This window comes from Caenorhabditis elegans, chromosome I (assembly GCF_000002985.6).
Source record: "Caenorhabditis elegans chromosome I".
Classification (NCBI taxonomy): domain Eukaryota; kingdom Metazoa; phylum Nematoda; class Chromadorea; order Rhabditida; family Rhabditidae; genus Caenorhabditis; species Caenorhabditis elegans.
Window position 1 is genome coordinate 8875499 of NC_003279.8, and position 21777 is coordinate 8897275.

The window sequence follows — 21777 nt, forward strand, 5'->3', positions numbered from 1 at the left end:
CTTCAGGTGATAATGGGTGATTTCCTGCAATAGCGGGCAAGAATCAGACAAGTAGTGGGTGACGGAGTGGAACAGCGAACGCAATCCGCTGGCGCCGGTCGAAACTTTTGAGTTCTTCACAATAAGAATGTCTGTAAAGTAGTCTTCACTAGCTCTGATGGAAAAAGCTAGAAAAAAACGTGTTGGAACATTTATGTTTCAACTAACAGTATTTGTTCGATTACGATGTGGTTCCTTCTTTGGATAGTTATCGTAGATTTCCACAACTTCCACTTCTTCATTGTCAGGCAAGTCCCTAAATGATTTTGGGTCTTTTTTAAGATTATTTCCTCGATTTGCTGGAAATTATTCCACACTTGTAAAAAGAGCACTAGTGACATAATGAAATACATGCAAAATCCCAAATGTTTTGCAACTTGCGATCCTCCAATCGGCGACTAGCCAAATTGAGCATTTTATATTTACCTGAACTTAATGTCAGATTTAATTTCAGCAATCAAACAGTGACTCGTTGCTGTGAACTTTCCACAATGTATCTGAAAAATGGAACAATCAACCGAAAAACATCCTAATTTTGTTATCAAAAATGAAATGCCACACCCAAAAAATTGTCCACTATTCAAAAATTAGTATGTGTGTCCTTCTTCATCAATTGAGTCATGTCCATTTCGAGTGCTCTTTCCGTCTAGCTCCGCGAGCTTCCAAAGAGAAGAGTACTGTTAGTGGAAACGCAGAAAATGAGAGAAACATGATAAGTGATGATAAGCACTCGTTTTCTCTGTTCATTTACTCATTTATCTCTTGTTTTCTCTCAATTTCCAATTATATTTCCTTTCTTATAGATAGTTGGAAATTGTTTCAAATGACAATATTATGACGAATTTGAGATGGCTTTTACTAATTTTATATGGATTTACTTTCGTGGAATCCTCTACTCTTCCTCGATATTATGACACGGACATGTACAGCGATTGCTTTCAAAATGCACCAGGTAGAAAAGATTTTAATTTTGAAATTTTTTAAAAAAATTTCAGGTTGTAAAACTTCATTCAACAATAAAAATCATCAATAATTTGGATATAATTAATAATGAGCATTACCTCTTACAGAATACTGAAAATATTAGAGTTGATTGAAATAATAAATTAGCTAGTTACTTGGCCAAATTAGGATGAGGATACAAAAGAAAATATAAGCTATTTAAATTTTTAATGAATTCGAAGATGCAAACAAGGGGATTTAATTTTAAAATACTCTGAAAAATAAAATATAATTTCACAGAAGAACAATTTAAAAAACCGCGAATTTCAAACTCTCGCTTATTTTAGGGGCAATCATCGACTTTCCGCTCACTCTGATCGGTGATTTTTTTCGTTTTTCGTATTTCAGAATATTGGAATATTACAGTTAATAATTCATTTTTGTCATTTATTGACACATCAATAAATGAAAATTTAGAATAGAATCGCTAGGAAAATAATTAAAATATGATTATATGAAGTTTTATCTAAACGTTTTAAAATTTTGCGTAATTACAATTCAATTTTCAGGATGGTATCATCTCACAGCCACGTGTATTTTTCCATTGACTCAATTCGAACGAAACTATTCGACAGCTACTCAAATGTGTGGAGCGTATGTTTTTATTTTTCGGGCTTGGTGTATACATGACGTACACATGAAGAAAAATGAATTTAAAATAAATTTCAATTAAAATTTTAAAGAGTCAGTCACAGTATAGGATATCGAGAAACCAATTGGCTCATAGCTTCACTTCTTCTCGAACTTTTCTCAAATCAAAACAATAAGAATCTGATGAAACTTTATTGGACGGGATTGCAAATAAAAGATGAAACAATGATTGGAGTAAAATCTGAAGATGTTTCTGAAACTATCACTGATTTTACTTCAATATATAATCCATTATGGGCAGAAGGGCAGCCACCAGAAGTAAGTTTTTTTTGTTTTGTTTCAAACAAAATCCAAAAATTAAAATGTTTTAATTACAATAGGTGGAGCACAAATATGGATATAGCTGATATTGATAAGCAAATTTTTTTGCTTTTGGATAAAGAGTTTGAAAATAAAATCTGTTGTAAAATATATGAATCAGTCAACCATAATTGTGTGTCATCGAAAAATAGGAGGCGACGTGTAGTCGTAAAACTCTGAGCGGGTAAAGTCGTATTTACAACCTACATATTTACCCAAAAATATCACTCTGGGAAGAAATATTTGAATTCTGCAATTTAATTTTACAACCATTTCAATCGAAAATGTGACTGTCTCTCAGAATGGCCCACAGAGTAATTAAAAACGTTTGCATTACAAATGAATACCCTCAAATTTTCTCCCATAATAAAACAATTTAAACTACTTCTAGCACTTATCTCGACCAAAAATACTTTGTCAATTGCTTTTTATTCAAAATATCTAGCCAGAAATATGTACTATTAAATAAGAATTCAGATGAAAAAGTGTACAATATCATAAATAATTAACATTTTTCCAGTCTGTTTTGTAGGTTCAAAACCATTAGACGAAACACAATAGTTAACGTTGTATTTAGAACTGTTCAACCATATTTCAGGATATTCCATCCGACCAATTTCCCAATTACTGCATTGCGCTTGATCTTCGAAATTCTTCATTTTTCGGATGGAGAGCTGTCCCCTGTACTCGACAACTTCCAATCCTCTGCCAAAATTACGCATGTCTTTCCGGAACTTTTCGATGTGCTGACAATTCAAAATGTATTCCTGCATCTCTGAAGGATGATGGATTCAAGGATTGTCAGGATGGTTCGGATGAATCAGAAGCATTGACATTTCCAGTCTCATCACCATCATCCTCAATTGTTTCAAACTTTGTTCAGCGGCAAAATCCAATATATGATTGGCCAATGATAGTATCAAATGGAGGTGTATTGTCACCAACTACTATAAGATATGGAATTGGGGAATGCACTCACCGATGGATCGTACTATCTCCCAACGGTCGAGATTTTGTTTTATGGGTGAGCTTTTGAATGTTTAACACAAAAGTAGATAAGGGTCAAACCCAAAGAAATATGAATCAAATTAATTAGCTAGTTATTTTCCCAATTTTTTTTTCTCTCCTAGCACAAGTCCATCTTTGTCTCTTCCGAGAACTTACTGAACTTTAGTGCAACTAGGAGGCATATTCAAAATAAAACCAACAGTTAAAATTTAAATAACATTAAGATTATATTAAACTTTTTATAAAACAATTTACACAGTTTGACCTTTTTTACAAAGATGATCTCTCATCGCAACAATATACGAGTAAACTGTTGGATACGACGATGACAAATTGATTGAAGTGATAAGTCCTGTGCAAGGAACAATGATTTCCGGGAGCAATACTGCGCATCCTACGTTGAGAGCCAACTAAGTAGTTGCCCAATCTGTGGGAACGGTAATTTGTGGATCACATGCCCCGCAAAGGTTTTGAGAAACTCCTTGGTGCTGCAAATTATACAAAAAGTATTAAACATTTTTTACCAACTAGTCTTTGAAACATTCAACAACTCACCAGAATAACTGCCATGAAGACCAAAGCAAATAAGAATTTCATGATGAAAAGCAGTGTTTTTTATTTGGAAATGTTGTATTTATACAAAGTTATATGGGAAAATAGTTTCGAAACTCTCACAATTAGAATGATTTATGCAAAGTAAAATAAGCAAATCAGAAAGCTTGATTTAAATTTTTCATGGGAAATTTGAAAAAAAAACGTATTGAAACTCTTCAAAACTTTTGTAGCTGTAAAAATTCGCGAAAAAAAAAGGAATTGTCAGAAATTGCCGAATTTAAAAATGAATAGGCAATTTGGCAGTTGAAACTCAAAAAAATTGGTATTTGTCACTTTCGGTAATTGCCAAATTATCGAAAATTAGGATTGCCAAACGGCAGTTGCCACCCACCCCTAAATCGATACAATGAAAATAATCAAAATTCAATACTATTGAAGTTTTGTAAATATATTTATATAAATGAGACGTACAGTAAATTAAAATTATTAAGATAAAATGGATGTCTTCTACAACTTCCACTACAATTTTCGTCGAAGGAAAAGATCAAAATGGGCGAATTGTAGTGAATTCAAGAAATGCCACGTCATCAATAATGATTTTGTCTTCGTCATTTGTCCTCACTGCATCAGACACAGACACGAGAAAAACCGAATTTCAAATTTATTATCAAGAAGCTGGTTAGTTATTTCTATCCCCATTCTCAATAATTTTATTATTTCAGATGCTTCTCTTTGCAATATATCCGATTCAAATCAATTAATTTTCAATTCCGAATCCATCCCAATCCCCTGCCATTACACTTTCAAAACTCAACATTTCAATTCATACATAGCAGTTTTAGTACAAAAATGTGAAGGACTGAACCCTGCTACAATTCAATACAACAACTCTACCGTAATCCTTCCTCCGAGTTCTTTCAAAAAATTAATGGTTATTCCTGCAAGTTCATTAGACGTCCATGTTGACACTACATGGCCTGGTAGTGAAACTAAATTAGAAATTCAATTTTTCGAACTGAAACCTGGATCTGAAAGTGTTGACGTGTTCTTGATAGATTCTGATTTGGAAATAGAATGGATTTCAAAATCAACTGAAACTTGTATGGAAGGAGAATTTCGAACTTTGACAGTTAACATGATTATGACGTCATCTTCTAATTCTGCTGCAGAACATTTCGAATCAACGTGGAATGTTCAGGGGTTTCGGAAAAGTTGCAGCGAGGACAATGTTCAGGTGAATTTTTTATTATTATTAGGATTATATCTGGAAACGTAAAAAATACATTGAAAAGTAAACGTATACATTCTGGGCTAACTTTTTTAAAATTGTTACTTTTTCAGATAGTGTCAAAAAACCAGTCAACCTATGTGACAAATTTGGGAGTTCTCACAGGATTTGGACCAACTACAGTGGTAATACATCAATCTGCAGAACCATTTGAATTTCATTCGATTTATAAAATTAACCACAATGACGTCATAACAACAACTCCTGGAAGAATTTTAGATGAAAGTGAAATTGATCAGGAACAACCAACTACTGATCCAATTATAACCCCGACTACTTCAAGTCCTAATTGTGAGTTATTTTTGTGCCTTGTTGTAGTAAAAAATCATATAGATGTGGTACAAGGATTTGAGCTTAAAAATGTATTGTTAGCTGTGGAGATTTTGATTTAAATTGCTCCAAATGACCCAAATATACAATTAAAAGTTCAAAATTTAAAACAAATAAAAAAAAACTAGACTGGGTTTTACATTCCATATGGAAACCATTTTCAAGGAAAGCAAGAAAAGGAATATCTCTAAAACCCAGTTTTGGATATATCTAATTATTTATCAGCGTTTTAGAAGAAATTTTCCATCTTTTGGAATAAGAACGTCAGTGCTTTTTTATTGATAGAAAAAAATATGTTTAAAATTTTGAAGGGGATGGCGTTCTTTGCAAACTCCCAACAGTTGTGGATGGTTACATTATCAATGTTTTTCTTCGTTACATTCTTGGATCAAAAGTTGTAATCGATTGTTCTCAAGGATTTGCTCTAAGCAGTCTTCCATATATCATACAATGTAATTCCAATGGTCAATGGGTTGATGAGGACGGAAAAACATTCGATGCAGACCATCCAACAGTTGAATGCTATCAAATTGATTGCTCAAACAAAACACCTGTTGAAAACAAATATGAGCTAACTCCAGACAACAATCATACCAGCTATGGAACAATGAGAAAATATCAGAATCTTACGAATTTTGGATTTGGAGCATTTTGTGTTTGTGGGGATGAAAGGAGCCAACCAGATGAATGGATATGCTATAATACAGAAGGATTGATGACTAATCCTATAAATAACGCATGTATGCTGCCTGAAGCTCAAGATGCATTGTTTGTGAAACAGGATCCAACGGATGGTTATGTTTTTCCAACTGGATATATGGTTTGTTTATACTTAATTTTTTTTCAAATAATCATATATTTTTGTTCTTTGTATCTGCGCTATATATGTAGTTCAATATTTCAGATTCAAATGACATGCATGATATGCCCTTCATTAATCAAATACTACACATGTGAATTTGGATTATGGAAAACATCTGATGGATCCATCCAGCCATATGATACATTTGAATGTGATTGTACCACTGATCCAAGTGAGAATCATTTTAAGTAGAATCATCATCTTCGACACTCCACTTTAAAAAGTGATAAAATGAAATTTAATTATAGATTTCATTGATCCATGTCTGCCTCATGGATATTATGTTCAACATAACGGATTTTATAGTTGCCAGTGCGACGTTGGATATAAATATGTCTTATTGGATTCTAACGTGGGAAAATGTGTTGGTATGTTTTTGAAAATTTAGTTTGATTGATGATGGGCTGGTTTCCAAGTTAGAGAATTGATTTTTTGGCTTTAGCTCTAAATTCTAAAAAAAATCAAGCCTTTATATGAAAAATAAATGTGGTCAATTTCATAAAATTAATAGTTCAGATCGTGATGAGTGCGAGGAAAAATCAGATTATTGTGACTCGTTTGCAACATGTAACAATACAGATGGTGGTTTTGAATGTCATTGTCCAGTTGGTTATCATCTATACAATGCTAATTCCCCTGATCTTTCAACTTGGGCAAGAATTTATGATGATTTGATTGATGGATATAGTTGTGTTGGTTCGTTTTCATTTTCAAATCTAGAATGTAAAAATCAGATTTTTGTTTTTTCTAGTGTCATGTGTTATGCTTCCAATTTTTTATATTGGCTTTAGCTCCTTGGAATTTTAAAATCTGTGGGTTTCTGACTGGTTCAATTGACCGAAAATGATACAATTTATTAAAAAATATATTTAAAAGATTCAGCAAATTACTAAATCAAAATTTAGTGCGTTCATGCTAGGGAAGAGAACCAGACAAAGATTTTAAAATCTGAGCTCGAAATATCAATTTTTCCGGGTGCTGAAAAATCCGATTCCTGGGGATTTTTAGTCCTATAATACTTGATTTTTTATTTTTTAAAAATATTTCAAAATTTTTTGATTATGGAAAAAACAAGAGGAGACCGGTTTTTTAACATTCGGAAAACCTGGAACAATTGTATTAATGAAAACCTCAAAAATGATACTCAAAACGAGGGAGCCCGGTTTTCCATCCCTATATTAATTTTGAGATTTTTGAATTTATGATACAAATTACCCTTTTCATTATAAAATTTTCAGAAACAGTATGCAAATATGATATAAATTGGGCTGTGTATGGGCTAGATGTAATCGCCCCACCAGTGTATCCACAGATTTATCGGTGAGTAAAAAGCTTCAACCAGAATAAACTGTGAACAATTAAAAAGTAAGTCACACCTCAATTTCACAGTCTCAATTTTTTCAGAAGCGGTGATTACATGGATTATCTTTATGCAAATGATCTTTGTAGTTCCAAAGGGTTTCCATGCGTTTTCCAATTTCAAGAATATTGTCTTGGGGAGAACCTATGTCCGTTTCCCAATCCAGTTGCAGCATGTCCAGCTCTTGATTCAACAATTTATACGTATAAAATTGAAGCCAGTCCATCATTTCATGTCTTTCAAATAATTGATGTTGAATGTGTCAATTCAGCAATGTTGATGATTGGTAATTAGTGAATCTACTTACAATCTACAATCTACTACAATCTACTTACAAAATTAATCATTTTCAGGTCGTCCCAGAGTGTTCTGTACCTCGGAATCAAAATGGGATATGTTGCCGATTTGTATTTGTGAGTTTTTATTGATTCACAGAATGCTAAGCATTTGATATCAATTTCCCAATTGCAGATCAAAGTTGCTCAGATCCAAGGCAATTTATCAAACCGCCTTTGTTGATTGATCGTGTTGATCGGCCACTAGGACATGGATTTGAGTATCAGACTGTCATTTATTTTAAATGTGAAAATGGATATATGCTGTCACCCGGTTCAGGTTCAGAATCAATAACTTGTATACGTTATGACGATGGTATGTATTTTGCAAGCAAAGCATATAAATTACCGCTATTAGTCTCGCAACCCTACGGACCAATAGAAAATTAGTCTTCCAGGCAAGACTAATAGAGGAGGTGCCACGACATAGAGGAAATACGGTACTTAAGAATAAATCTAACAGGAATGACTTCACACGGCATATACACTGTCAACTTCTTAACCAAGTTTTTGGCTAAACTTGGATTAAAAAATTAAAAATTTTTTGAACCTTGTGTGAAAAGAAAGTTTTCCTATCTGAAATTTCATCTGACAAATATTTTCAGAGTACCAGTGGAGTGACGCTATTCCTGTTTGCATTTCTACGACAACCCCTTCTTCAACACCTTCATCGACATCTTCACCAACTTTGCCTTCAGGTTCTTCTACAGAATATACCCCACGGGCAACACAAAGTTCCACAACGACATCGTACGGTTCCACACTTTCATCAGATTTTTCTAATTTTCACGATGACGTTGTGATTGAGGGAAGTATGATATTCGAAGAAATCAATGCTTTGGATCGCCAGGAGATTTGGACGAAAACTGCTGATGTAAGTAGTTCTCTTCAAATCTTGAGAAGGGGCTCTTCCCTTTTATATTAAAAAAAAACCTTCTTAAAAACTACATTTTGGTTTACAGTGGATTTGGACACCATCAGGATGTATAGTCCATCAATGGACATATCCTATTTCTTTTATGGTTACGTCTATACCAATTGTTCTTAATTCTGATCAAATCGAACTTCTGATTGATGTTTCTCAATGTAATTCGAATGTTCAAGTTGGAATCGCATCATCTACAGATGGATTTATTCCTCCTATTTCTGATTTTCGAACTGTTATCAATACCACTTCATCGGGAAGTTTTGTCGTAAACCTAAGAAATTTGAAATCTCATTTGGCATTGTCAATATCAGCAAATGGATATGTTCAAATATGTGGTGTTACGATAAGAGAGAAAATGTGTAATGAAGTAGACTACAATGGATTGCATTTGAAATCTTCAGCTCCTTTTAAAATGAGAAGGTATTTGCCAGCTACGTGTGGACAGAGCAAAAGGTAAAATAACAAATTAGTTTTGAATGTTCATAAGTAAAAATCTATATTTGTCAGAATAACTCAAGTTAACGGATACTGTGACAATCAAAGAGGGTGGGTAATACAAAATACACCATGTCTATGCAATCCACAACCGCCGTGTAAGCTCATTTCTTATTTCAAATTTATAACTTTACCCATTTCAGGTCCATCGACTGAACTTCTTCCCCAACGAGATCAAATTGGTGACTGCACTCTGAATTCTTGTCAAAATGGAGTTTGTCTGCAAATGAACGGAATGCATGATTGTGCTTGTAATGAATGTGCGTGTTTAACTGAATTGGCGTGTGTTCTACGCAATCAAAATAACAATCATCTACAAAATTAGTACTTTGTTTTCAGATTTCATTGTGGACAGAGAAAATGGAACTCCATTTTGCAAACCCAATCATTGTTTATTCACCAACCAAACAAGGAATAGTGGTTATGATTGTTCCACTGGCCGTGAAAATGCCTTGTTTTTGTGTCCGAACCTGAGTAAGTCATTTTAGACCTAATAACTTGAGAAATGCTCAAAAACATTTAAGAGTAGTTTTATATTCAGATGAATTTGGCGACTTCTGTCAATATGAAGGACAGTTGTATAACAATTCGTATACGTATATTCTTAGTGCAGGGATAGAGGTATGGTTTTCTTTATCAACGTGAGGAAAGGGAGTGTTAAAATTTGATAAACTTCCAGAATGCAATCGCAACAAATCTATGTGAAAGTCTAGATACCCTGTATGCAGTTCCAAATACATTCTGTGTTCAAAACCCAACATCAACGACACCTAGTATACATCGTTGTGATTTTTGTTACGGTGGCGAAAACTGCGAATTTCTCAATCCACCGTATCAAGGAGGAGCTTGGTGTATTTGTGCTCAAGGTGCGCCAATTGCACATTTTCGAAAAGTGTAGATCAAAATTGTCAAAACTCGGCTGCGCCACATCTAAAATTTTCGGTAGCCGACATATTAAAAAGTTGCCGAACGCAAAATATTTTGGAAATTTTTTCGCAAAACAGTTATTTGATTTTGACTTGGACAGTTGCTAAAGTTGCCAAAATAATTTTGGCGACTGCTGCAGTTGCCGAACCCAGGAACCCAGGTTGTGGAGTTTTTCAGAAAACCCTAACAATTTTTCAATTTAAAATTGTTTAAACTCATTCTATTTAGACTGGTATGGTCGTCAATGCGATGTAAGCAAATTTTGTTTCAATGGGACTAACGATAACTACATTTGTCAAAATGGAGGAAGATGTAATAAAGACCTCCGTCTGTGTGAATGTCTATCAAGTTTCACTGGAGCATTTTGTGAAACAGCAATTGATGAATCTAAGTCAGTTATTTTCAAAAGTGTTTAGTGGGATTTTCACTTTTTCCAATATTTTAGCTGACTTCTAATAATCCAATATTTTTTATTTTATTTTTATAAAATAACTTCTCGAAAACAATAATTTTCAGTTGTGCTTTGGATGAAAAGGATTGCGTATTCGGACTTTGTAGACGAGAAAATGCTCAAGTGTACTGTAATTGTTACGATGGTTATATGAAGGATTCTCTTGGAAACTGTACTGTGAGTCATTTTTCTCAAAAAAGCGGTAACTGAAAATTAGTTCCCGAAGATCAAGAAACTTGCATAACGAATTTATTGAATACTCTCTATGAATTGCCATTATATTCCATAGAATTAAAATACTATGTATATTAAATAAATATTATTATACACATGTTACAATTTTCTCTTAAGCTTGCCTGGGACATGTGCTCTTTGAATAATCCATGCCAACAAAATGGATATTGCAACTTCAATCAAAATATTGGAGATGAAATATGCGATTGCACGTCGTCTGGGTGGCTAGGTCAGTTAAAAAACTATTCTAAGTTTATTTTTCAAAAATAAGTATTTCTGTTCCAGGAGATCATTGTGAAATTCAACCAAAGCTAGACAACTGCCTGTATTGCCAAAACTCGGTGAAATGTTTTGACACTTTTACTAATTACTCGAGATGCCAATGTGCTCCAGGATTCAGGTTAGTTCTTGATTACCAGAAATTGTGACAAAATCGTATCGAAACACACTGACTAATTCAAAACTATTTTCAAATATTTGTTCTTTTTTGTCAATTTCCGAACTCGTGATGTTAAAAACAATCTTCGGAGTCTCTATTTATTTTAAATTTATAATATTTAAGTGGAGACTATTGTTCTGATTTGATTGACGATTGCTTTTTCGAGCCATGCTTCAATGGTGGAACCTGTAGCATTTTCAACTACAACACCACAACTAAAGTTTCAATTGAATCATATAATTGCACATGTCAAACAGGTAAACAGGCTCTATTGTTTTGAAACAATTTCTTAAAATTTGCAGGATACTTTGGAACGAACTGTGAATCAAGAATTCATCCATCTTGTACTGACTTGATAACGTGCCAAAATGGTGGTACTTGCCAACTAACTTCATTTGACACTGCAGTTTGTCAATGCACTGATCAGTTTTACGGAATCTACTGCGAGAAAAGTGTAGGTTTTGTTGTTGAAAAATCAATTTTGCCGGATTGTGCATGGCTAACCAACAATGCCAGCAGCAAAACAAATTTTTACTCACTTGGGTCTTATCTTGGAAACTATGCGGCATTCCTTTACGAGAGTGTGTTTCCTCACGCCCTACTTACAGCTTCGTATGTCGTCAGAAGAATTGATCATCTCTTAAGAATTGATCATTTGAATTAAATATATTTTTTTTATTAAATACCCGAAGCATTTTTAACAAAACTCAAACTACTGATATAATTATCCCTTTATTTTTACTAATGTGCATGACAATTGCAGTGTTCTGAACAATGTGTTCATTCCTCTGGATGTAAGCAATCTAGCAACGGAACTGTTTTTTGTGAGTGTTATGATGGATTTACATCTACACGTTGTGATGAAGTTTGTGTAAGTTTGTTAACTTGGATATGCCCTACTAATAGAAACACACTCACAGGATGTTTGCAAAGCAAATATACTTCTTTGTCAAAACTCTGGAACTTGCAATTCAACAACACAATCATGTGATTGCATCGATTACTTTTCGGGAACTTATTGTGAGAGAAATGAGGTAAATTCTTGTACAAATGAGGTTTTTAAAGAAATAACTGCAGAATTTATGTGAAACTAACTTGGTCGTCTGCAAAAACGGTGGAACTTGCAATCCCAAAACTGGATTGTGTGTTTGTTTACCCGATTATACCGGTGATTATTGTGATAATCAAATTGTATGTGTTCAACTCTAAATCAAATTGCATGTCTGCTTGTTTTCAGCATAGTTGTAGTGATATTAACTGTTTCAACGGTGGAACGTGTATTGATTATAACGCCACGTGTGCATGCCTACCCGGTACAACAGGTGATAGATGTCAATATTTAGGGGTTTGTTCATTTTAGACTTCCAGGGAGATAAATTAATCATTTCAGCAACCATGTACAATCTATTTACCAAATGGAACAGCTACCCCATATTGTTTGAATGAAGGAAAATGCCTGGATCTACCAAATGGAGCGGCGTGTGATTGTAGTGGGACTAATTTTATTGGCAGAAGATGTGAAACAAGTAAGTGTAAAAATAATTTCTATATTCATATGGAGACGCTTATCTACATTTGCCAGAAACAATTATTTTTTGAAAACTGCCCAAGCTGGGTAATTTTCTTGTGTTCTTTTTAAAGAAAAAATCACAAAAATTGTAATTTCCGACATGATGAGTATGTATGTATTCGAAGCATTTGCCAAGCCAGACCTAAAACAACTTTTTGATTTTTTTTCCAGGTTCCTCATTCAATTTCAATTTGGTTTTCAACGGAATGAGTTATACCCCGGACATCGTCACCGGGCTATTTTCAAATTTAATAATAGCTCAATTCACAGTTTGCTCATTTATACAATATAATCATCCAACAATTGACTCAAATCCATCACCTGCGGATGAGATACTACCACCGTGGCTCTCTATACGTGGTTACGGTAGCAATTCACAGCAGATTGTTTTCGATAACAATGGCTTCTTCATCTGTGATGTTGGAAGACAATGTAATCGGAGCGTGCAGAATAATTTTAAGACAACTCCAATTACTGCTAATACGTGGCATCATGTATGTTTGGAAGTTATAATTTTCTTTAACAAGAGAATCGCATCAAAATCCTCCTTCAGAATACAAATGTTTTCAGTTCTGTCTTGTAAGTCCAGCAAATGCTATAAGTCCCAGTTACACTGTTTATTTGGATGGTCTCTTGGTTTGGGAACAATATGCAGAAACTTTCAATGTATGTTTAATGCCTCTATTCTCGTTTATTTTATAAAAATCTGAATTTATTTTCGAATCTGGATTATTCGAGAACTTTCAGCCTGGTGAGTATGCACATCTCCTACTTGCTCCAGCTGACTTGACACCTTCTCGGTTTGTTGGAATGATATCAATGACTCAATTGTTCATTGTTCGTCTGACTGAGGCCCAAATTGGACAACTTGCTTTTGATTGTTACGATGTTAGTTTTAGTTTGAATTTTGATCTACTGTTTTATTACTTTTTTCTGAAAATGAGTAAATCTAAAGTAAAATCAACTATGAATGCTTATTTTTAGACAATTCTCAATGGGACCAATGACATCACTCGTAACCCATTCATCAATTGGAACGGAAATTTCACACGTGTTTCTTCTTCAAATCCTGGAGTATATTTAGATCCTTCTGGTTTATATTTTTAAAAAAAGTGTATTATAAAGCTTTTTTTACAATTACAGGAATATGTAGCAGTGTGAAATGTATGTTCGGGAGACAGGCAAAGGCCAACAATTACAATTCAACAGGATCTTGTGGTAAATTTGTTGCGTACTTCTGGTAGTCGTATTCCATTGAAAGAGAGTTTTAGTTTTCATTAAATGCAACGAATTTTTCAGACAAGGATCGTCTTCCACCAACAGTTCTCCGATGCCCAAAAAACATTCGCAAAGGTACAACAGAAGACTTTACAAAAGTTGAATGGCCCGATGAGGATGTTGCATTTTTTGATAACATTGGAGTTATCAGAATTGAAGTCAATTATCATAATGGACAGCAGTTTGGAGTGTAAGTTGTTTTTTATTAATACTCCATTCGAAATTCTGTAACTTTTAAGTGGAATCACCACAGTTCGTTATGTTGGTTTTGATGCTGCTGGAAATTCTGCAGAGTGTACATTTGATGTCACGATATATCAAAAATCGTGTCCATCTCAAGTTTATGCAGAGGGCGGAACTGTGTTAGCAATGCAATTCACCACTGCACCATTTACAGCAAAAGCTGAGAAAGTTAAATGTGATGATAATTTATATCCAACTGATAGTCGACCAATGTTTTATGTTTGCGATATTATGGTATTTAGAAATACTACATACTCATTATAGTGAGAATCTCTATTACAGGGAGACTACCAATACGGAGGGTGGTCTGATAACACAAAACAAATTTATTATCTTCCTGCTTGTGGTCAAACTTCTCCAGCAGTTCAGGCAATCAATGGAACCGTCGTTGGAAGTGGGCAATGTCAACAAGTATGTTTAGTTTTTTATTTCCAGAAGAAAAATGTTACATAGTGAAGTAGGAGCAATAGAAATTTTGCTTTAAATTACACGGTATAAATAATTTAAAAAATTGCAAAACCAATCAGACGGATTGTGCAAAGTTCAAAGTGGATGGTTGGTATAAAGTGGGTGTAGCTTTCTTTTGATGTGAAAACATAAAAACTAAAGTAAACTCTGGATTGCCCGTACTCAACCTTCAGGATACTATAACCAAAAATCATTATTTGTTTTCACAGGAAAGTACATATATGTATATATACAATACCGTTCCTGTCATGTTTCAGATTCACCAACGGCTTCGAGATGTGATCTGGGCGTCAGCTGACTGTGACCGAATATTATCTTGCCGTTTAATGATCTACCCGTCATGCGACGAAATAGATGGTCGAGTATCGATTGCAGATGAATTAAGCAATATTGCACTACAGTACACCTTCTCCACCAAGTAGAGCTTTAAAATTTATTTAAAATCTCTAGAATGTTAATCCTTGTAGAAACGCGACAGAAACTATTGACACTACAGTTTTGCATAACCTTCAGACAAATTTTACATACATTCGTCAGGATTCAACAGTTGACTGTGATCCTTCTTATCCAATTCATGACACTAACGGAAATGTTACAATTTGTGGTATATTTTTAAAGTTGAAAAACATTAGTTCTCTATTTTTCTTTCCAGTAAAATGTCCAGAAGGAACCTTTGCTAATAAAGAATCGAATAAATGCATCGACTGTCCAATAAATACATATAGGAATTCCACAAATCTTGATCAATTAAAATGTACCGCTTGTCCTGGGACAACAGTGACTGGTGACGTAACCGGAGCTGTCGACGAATCGCAATGTTATGGTAAGATAAAATTGTTGAATTTCAATTCTATGAAATCGTTCTGAATTGGAACCGGACAATTTGTTATTTTTCAGTCAACTGCCCAATTGGACAATTTGAATCAAAAGGTTTATGCAATCCATGTCCAGAAGGTACATTTGGACCAACTACAGGTCTTCGTAAATGCATTTGCTGTGGATTTGATTTATCTACTTTTGGGGGTATGCCAACTAAATTCTAAATTGAAAATTAAGCCTTTATACTTTTTAGAAGGAAAAACGAACCTGGCTGATTGCACGAAAACATGCGAAGCAGGTCAGGAAATGATTCGAGAAGATGGGAATTCAATTCCATTCTGTCGAGAATGCACGTTTGGATTCTATAAAACGGTAATGAGAAAGTTTAATTTCGAATTAAGGACAAGTATTAAAACTACTGAAAAGTTAGCAAAGTCGTTTAATTCAGGGAGTTCGAGGTCCTTGTATTCAATGCCCACGTGGATTGACTACTACTTCTCAAGCTTCTACGTCTATAAATAGCTGTGATACCATCAATTGCATTGATGCCAATACTATGGTAACTATTTAATTTATATGATCCTGTAAATAAAACTATGATTTTAGATTAACAAAAACGTGACAGTTGGACCAAGCACACCATATAGTGAAATTTGTATTGCGTGTGAGCAGGGAACTTTTCAGGTATGAAATTAATATTTTGGAGAGCCTATCCAGCTTTTGTTTGTTTCATAATAATCCAATTTTCAGAATGTCTCCAATTCTGATTCTTGTATTCCGTGTTCTGATCTATCAGAAAATGCAACTTCTATACCTGTTACATGTCAATCCACATGTTCGGATGCAATTCCAACTGCTGGATGTAATTGTCAGTTACAGCAAAATGGAAAGAGTTCAATGATTACCAGAAACTGTTTGCCGGAAGTGGTAATTTCAATATTTAAAAAAAAGTCTGATTAACTGAATCATTTTAGACACCTGTTCCGGGAAACTCGAATGCAATTAAAATTGTTCTTGGAGTTGTGTTTGGAGTTTTACTTCTTATAATTATTGTAGTATTGGTATGCTTCAGAAAACAGTAAGTTTCATTAATTAAACATAAAAATGTTTACAAAAATTTCTTAGGATTACAATTAGGAACATTTAATTTTTAATTGTAAGCATAATGTGAAAATGGATAAAACGATTAATTTAGATGGAGAAAGAAATGGACAATTAAATTATTTTTTAATGCGGGGGTATATGTATCATAGGCACCAAAATGAAATTTCGCAGACATTGTTGGATGTGGTAAATTGTTTTTAAGAATTATCGCATGGTTCCGGAAAACTGACACAAGTGACAATCAACACGTGGCATTATCTCATTGGGATAATGCAACAAATAGAAATGAGGAAGAGAATCAAAACCCCACTTCCACAAATACTTATCCACGTATACCACCTCAAGCTCCGATTCCTCATCCGAATCTGAGAATAGTGACGTCACGGGCTGAAATGGATCAGCTTCCACCGCTTCCGACTGCTTCAACGGCATCATTCCACGTGGATTCAGCATATAAAAGTGATGGGTTTGGAAGTGGATTTGGAACGTCTTCTGGAATGAGACATTTGGGAACCGGAATATCAACAGTACATCCAACAATTTTTTCATCAAATGACATTGCCTTTGAAGCTAATGGATCACCGATAATCCTTCGATCAAGTAATACACCTAGGAAAGAATCAAGTGATGATAGTAGTTTGGTAAGTTTTTTTTTCAAAGTTAAATACTTACCTGCTAAAATCGTTGTAAGTGTTAAATTAATTTTACTGTTTTATTTTTAATTTTAAAAGCTAAAATTCCGTGAATATTTTTCAGGATTCCTTCTTTTAATTTTTCAAAACCATGTGCCAACTTCTACGGGAACTTCAACTTTTTAAAGCTAATTTATACATTTCCATGAGTTTATTTTTCATTTATTGTCAAACATAAACTGTGCATTTTTTGAAAATGTATTTTGCTAAATTGACATGGGGATTTGTGAGATGTTTATTCAATTTTTATTAATTTTCATCTACTATTTTTCACAGACTATTGGACTCGGTGTAGTAGAGAGATTTTTCCTTTTGAAAAATGTGTTTGTTTGAATTAATACCAAACGGCTTCAGATATTGGTGAAACTAATGATGTATTTGTAATGTCCCTTTCAAGTGCACTCTGTGTGAGTGCTTAAAAAATAAAATTTGAAAAGTTAAGGTTTCATTAAACGATAAATGCGAAGGCTTAAAGTATAAATGTTGGTTGGTACCGTAATGTACAATTATCTATTAAAGAGGCCGTAAGAGGAAAGTTAAGAGATCACAATGCGGTTGCACAATGGAGCAAGATTGCGGACACCAGTTCCAGCAACACAGTTGCAAAGTTGACGAACTCCAGATGTATCGAATCCAGAGTTGATTGCACATTGTTTGGTTGATTGAACGAGAATGCTATCTGGTGGAAGGTCAAGTCCACATCCAAGCTTCTTGTAACAGTGTCCGGTAGATCCACGATCCATACACTTCATGACACAGGTGGCAAACTTCTTTCCGACTGCAAGGAAGGCCTTTGCTTCAGCTTGGATTCCAGATCTTTGGAGGATAGAGTTGACTTCAGTGAAGGCAGCAAGCTTAAGAGTTTCTGGATAACGTTTGCGAACCATACCACCTCCGGATCTCGAGCATCTGGAATATTGATGTTTATTTTTTAGCAACGTTTAACGTTTCTCACGTTTCTCAGTTCAGAAACATAATTAAAATTAAACTGCAAAATAAAACTCACGCATTCTGAAGGTTAGATTTTTGACAGTTGGCAGCTCTAGTGATAGCTGGTTCCTTTGCCAACATGCATTGTCTCAAAGCTGGATAGTTGGCTCCCATAGCTGCCACGTGGTTCTGGCATTGATCAGCACACTTCATGAATCCACCCGTCGCACTTCCCATACATCCTTCAATTTCTCCACAGCCACATTGACGAATCATTTGTGACGCGGTAAGAGGTACTAGAGATACAAGAAGGACTATCGAGATATGCATTCTGCAAATTTGACTTTTTTAAAAACATTTTCGGCATTTTCAATGTAAACGAGAATTCGTCAAGGAAAATAGTGAGAACTAGGATGTAATTTTTTTTTAATAGTTTGTTTTTGGTTAAAAAATTTTTCGGGTTCAGTTTTAATCGAAAAAATTTCGATTTTTTCGTTGCTTTTTCAAAATTAATTTTAAGTTTTCAAGTTGAACACTTTAAATATTTCAACAATTTTAAAACGCAGCGCGTCACAAATGAAGAAGCATATGAGACTTGAATATTGTGGCTTTAAATTTGAATCTCGAAATTTTTGGAAAAATGTGCTCATAAATTTGAATACTATGGGTTTAATTAGTAAAATTAGTAAAAAATCAAAGTATGAAATGTGAACATGGAAATCCTCCAAGAAATCATTTCCATTTATACCTTTTCAATTGCCTTGGATGCTCCTCCCAGTCCCGACTCCGCCCACTTTCCATCTTCTAACCAGTATGTACATGTCTCTCTAATTCTCTCAGTTCTTCCATAATCTCTAATATATATTTCTTTTTACGGAATCATCAAACTGACTGACATCTCCAAACACCTACTACTCGTCTGAAAATGTTGTTTAAACTTGTTCAATGTGATGTTGGTTAAATTTTGGAGGCAAAAGCAGTAAAACAGTTACGAGAGATGAAAAAGAAAATGGAAAACTTCACTGAACAATGGGTCAGTTAGATTTTAACATTTCAAGGTCATGTAGACAATTCCCAAAAAGGTAAGAAGAGAAATGACCGTCGGTTTGGGAAAATATCAAAAATCACATATTTTCACTCGAGTAAAGTTTAATTATTTTTTTCGAAAATTTTGAACATATTTTTTTGCTCCTGTGCAATTTTTAATTCAAAAAATTCTGCTAGTCTATTCTGCCCATTTTTTAAACACCATTTTGCCTGAAACTCTATATGCCGTATATTCTCTATTAGTGTTGTACCCTATTACTTAACTCTGGCTCGGTTGTTTTTCTTTGTTTTTATAAAAAATGACCACTAAAATGATAATTTCCAATTATTTTTCTATTATTTTGAAATTAATTTTCATTGCCTCATTGCTCTCTTCTAAATGAACCGAAATATAACCTTTCAAATTGGAGCAATAGGGTTACATTACGTTTGATCTGCAGACATATCAGAAGGTTTTGGGTTTAACAATTTGTGAAGTTACTCGACATTGGGTGATTACCATGTTTTTTCTGGTAACTTTTGGAAATCAACTCTACATTTTTTTAAAAATTCTAAAACATTTAGAAATATTTCGTTGAATTTAATTTAATTTAATATTTATACATTGTCTATTGAGGTTCATAATAACTGATCAAAAGCTACATATTCAAGTGTGACTGTTTCTAATCTTCAATCTCTTAGACATTATTATTTTGATCCTTTAGTCAATAAAAACGTCACTGTAGTTCAAAACTTGAAGAAAATCAGTAACATACTTGTTATATTCTTCAAGTGTTCTGTTATTCATTAGACACCTTTTTTTCCTCAATTCCTCAAAAAGGTGCATCTGTCGTCGCTAGAAAAAGGTTAAGTTCGTCGAGAACGATGCATGTAGTCTCCGTTTTTTTTTTAATTTTATTTTCACATGTGTCCATTAGATGGTCGACCGCCAAGAAAAGTGGACATTGATCGGTAAGGTTGGACATAATATTGATGGAGAAGAACCTCGGTATTTCAAGAAGTTGAGGAAAAATAATATTTGTGAAAGCTTAACACTGGAATAATTTTCTAGAAAACAAGGAGAAATACTGAATATTAGCTAAAGACAGTTTATGATGAAACCTGACATCAATGTGAGAAGTTTAAAAAACTGAAGTTGAATTGAAAAAAACCAGTCCAAATCCATGAGTTTTTCGTTGCAAATCATTTAATTTTAATAAAAGAGGACAATTCGTGTTATCCCCCATGATCTTTCATTGGGCGCTAGTTTCATAACTTTCTTCAGGATCTGTAAATGAAATAATTAGGAACTGTTTTCTTGTTTTCGGGAGAAGTCTCCAAAGTTTGTCAGAAAATTTCCTACAACTATCAATGTTTAAGACCATGATTCACCATCAATTCAAAATCCATTCATAAATCACATAAATTGTCCGTAATCAAACATTTGTGTTTACTCTGATTTCTGCGTTTTCTTCTCTTTATTTAGTTGATCAAACGGTTTGCATCCGTTGATTGTGATGTTGATGATGTTGTTGTTTATGATAAGAAATTGTTCACAAATGACGTCAATTTGTATCACTATTAAACGATATTCACATTACGTTCTAAAACTTGTTTGTGGTGAGCAAGAAAATAAGATGTTCTAGAGACCCAAAGTGCATTTTTACAGGACAGAGTCTAATAGAATCTTTGAAAAATGTTTTTTTTAATTATTTCAATAGGTTTTGCAAATCATTTTTAAGACATTCCTGGAACAGCTTCAGCAATATTGAGAACCTCATCCATATTTTCTAGGTCCCTGATGGACATGTACATGCTACGTAGCCTATTTGATTCTGGAAAACCTCTGAAACTATTGTTGGTGAAAAGTTGCAGAATCTTGATTGTTCCATTTTATAAATTCATTTTTCAATTAAGAATTGAAAACTTCCCGTTTTAGTTGTAATTTTTGTGTTTTGTTCTCAGTTCCTGACTTCCTAAACTTTTTTTTCCTAAATTTGTGTTTTCTATTCGTTCAATTGAACTTTTTCATTAATTTTTCTGAGAGGTTCTTCAGAAAAATGATCTAATTTAATGATTTGGATTTATGTGAATCAACTTATCCTCTTCGCTGAACACATTCACTTATTGACATCACTGATGACGTGGCATGGGAGGTTTTTTCGATTTTCTCGAATCAAACTTTACTCTTGAAATAATCTATTGTACGACATGTTGCGAGGAACGACAAGTGACATTGGTCGAGAATTAAAAAAAAGAAAAGCCATTGGGTTTTGTGATTTTTTATTTTATTCCCTTGAACGAAAAAAAGTGTTATTGCCATTGAAAGTGACCTTCGCCGATGGCTATCAAAATTCCATGTTCCCCCATTTTTTTTGCGTCTTCTTTTTGGTTACATCAATCACCTAACCGATCGGAGACAAAAAATGAGAGGGCAGAAACA

At 33.9% G+C, this 21777-nt stretch overlaps 2 protein-coding genes across 2 annotated transcripts; one reads left to right on the top strand and one right to left on the bottom strand.

The window, feature by feature from the left end:
* The first annotated feature begins 820 nt into the window (after positions 1-820).
* F55H12.3 (CUB domain-containing protein) lies at positions 821-17819 on the top strand. The gene is made up of 52 exons (NM_059996.7): positions 821-991; positions 1551-1635; positions 1725-1950; positions 2591-3016; positions 4047-4233; positions 4278-4789; positions 4897-5134; positions 5485-5993; positions 6078-6207; positions 6284-6403; positions 6552-6731; positions 7274-7355; positions 7440-7681; positions 7749-7808; positions 7867-8046; positions 8336-8604; positions 8693-9111; positions 9166-9251; positions 9297-9413; positions 9493-9627; positions 9695-9774; positions 9833-10019; positions 10309-10471; positions 10597-10708; positions 10883-10994; positions 11051-11165; positions 11328-11461; positions 11507-11658; positions 11968-12075; positions 12125-12238; positions 12282-12395; positions 12442-12549; positions 12595-12730; positions 12946-13268; positions 13345-13440; positions 13522-13662; positions 13759-13867; positions 13918-13992; positions 14074-14242; positions 14292-14529; positions 14578-14706; positions 15021-15181; positions 15231-15367; positions 15416-15586; positions 15661-15786; positions 15836-15954; positions 16031-16141; positions 16189-16266; positions 16333-16509; positions 16557-16660; positions 16889-17327; positions 17443-17819. Exons 1-52 carry the CDS (start codon positions 874-876, stop codon positions 17455-17457), a joined length of 8874 nt encoding a protein of 2957 aa, NP_492397.4. The 5' UTR covers positions 821-873; the 3' UTR covers positions 17458-17819.
* Positions 17813-18639, bottom strand: F55H12.4 (DB domain-containing protein). Its single transcript, NM_059997.8, has 2 exons — positions 18385-18639; positions 17813-18287 (listed from the first exon to the last, which is right to left on the bottom strand). Exons 1-2 carry the CDS (start codon positions 18636-18638, stop codon positions 17915-17917), a joined length of 627 nt encoding a protein of 208 aa, NP_492398.1. The 5' UTR covers position 18639; the 3' UTR covers positions 17813-17914.
* Positions 18640-21777: the final 3138 nt, after the last annotated feature.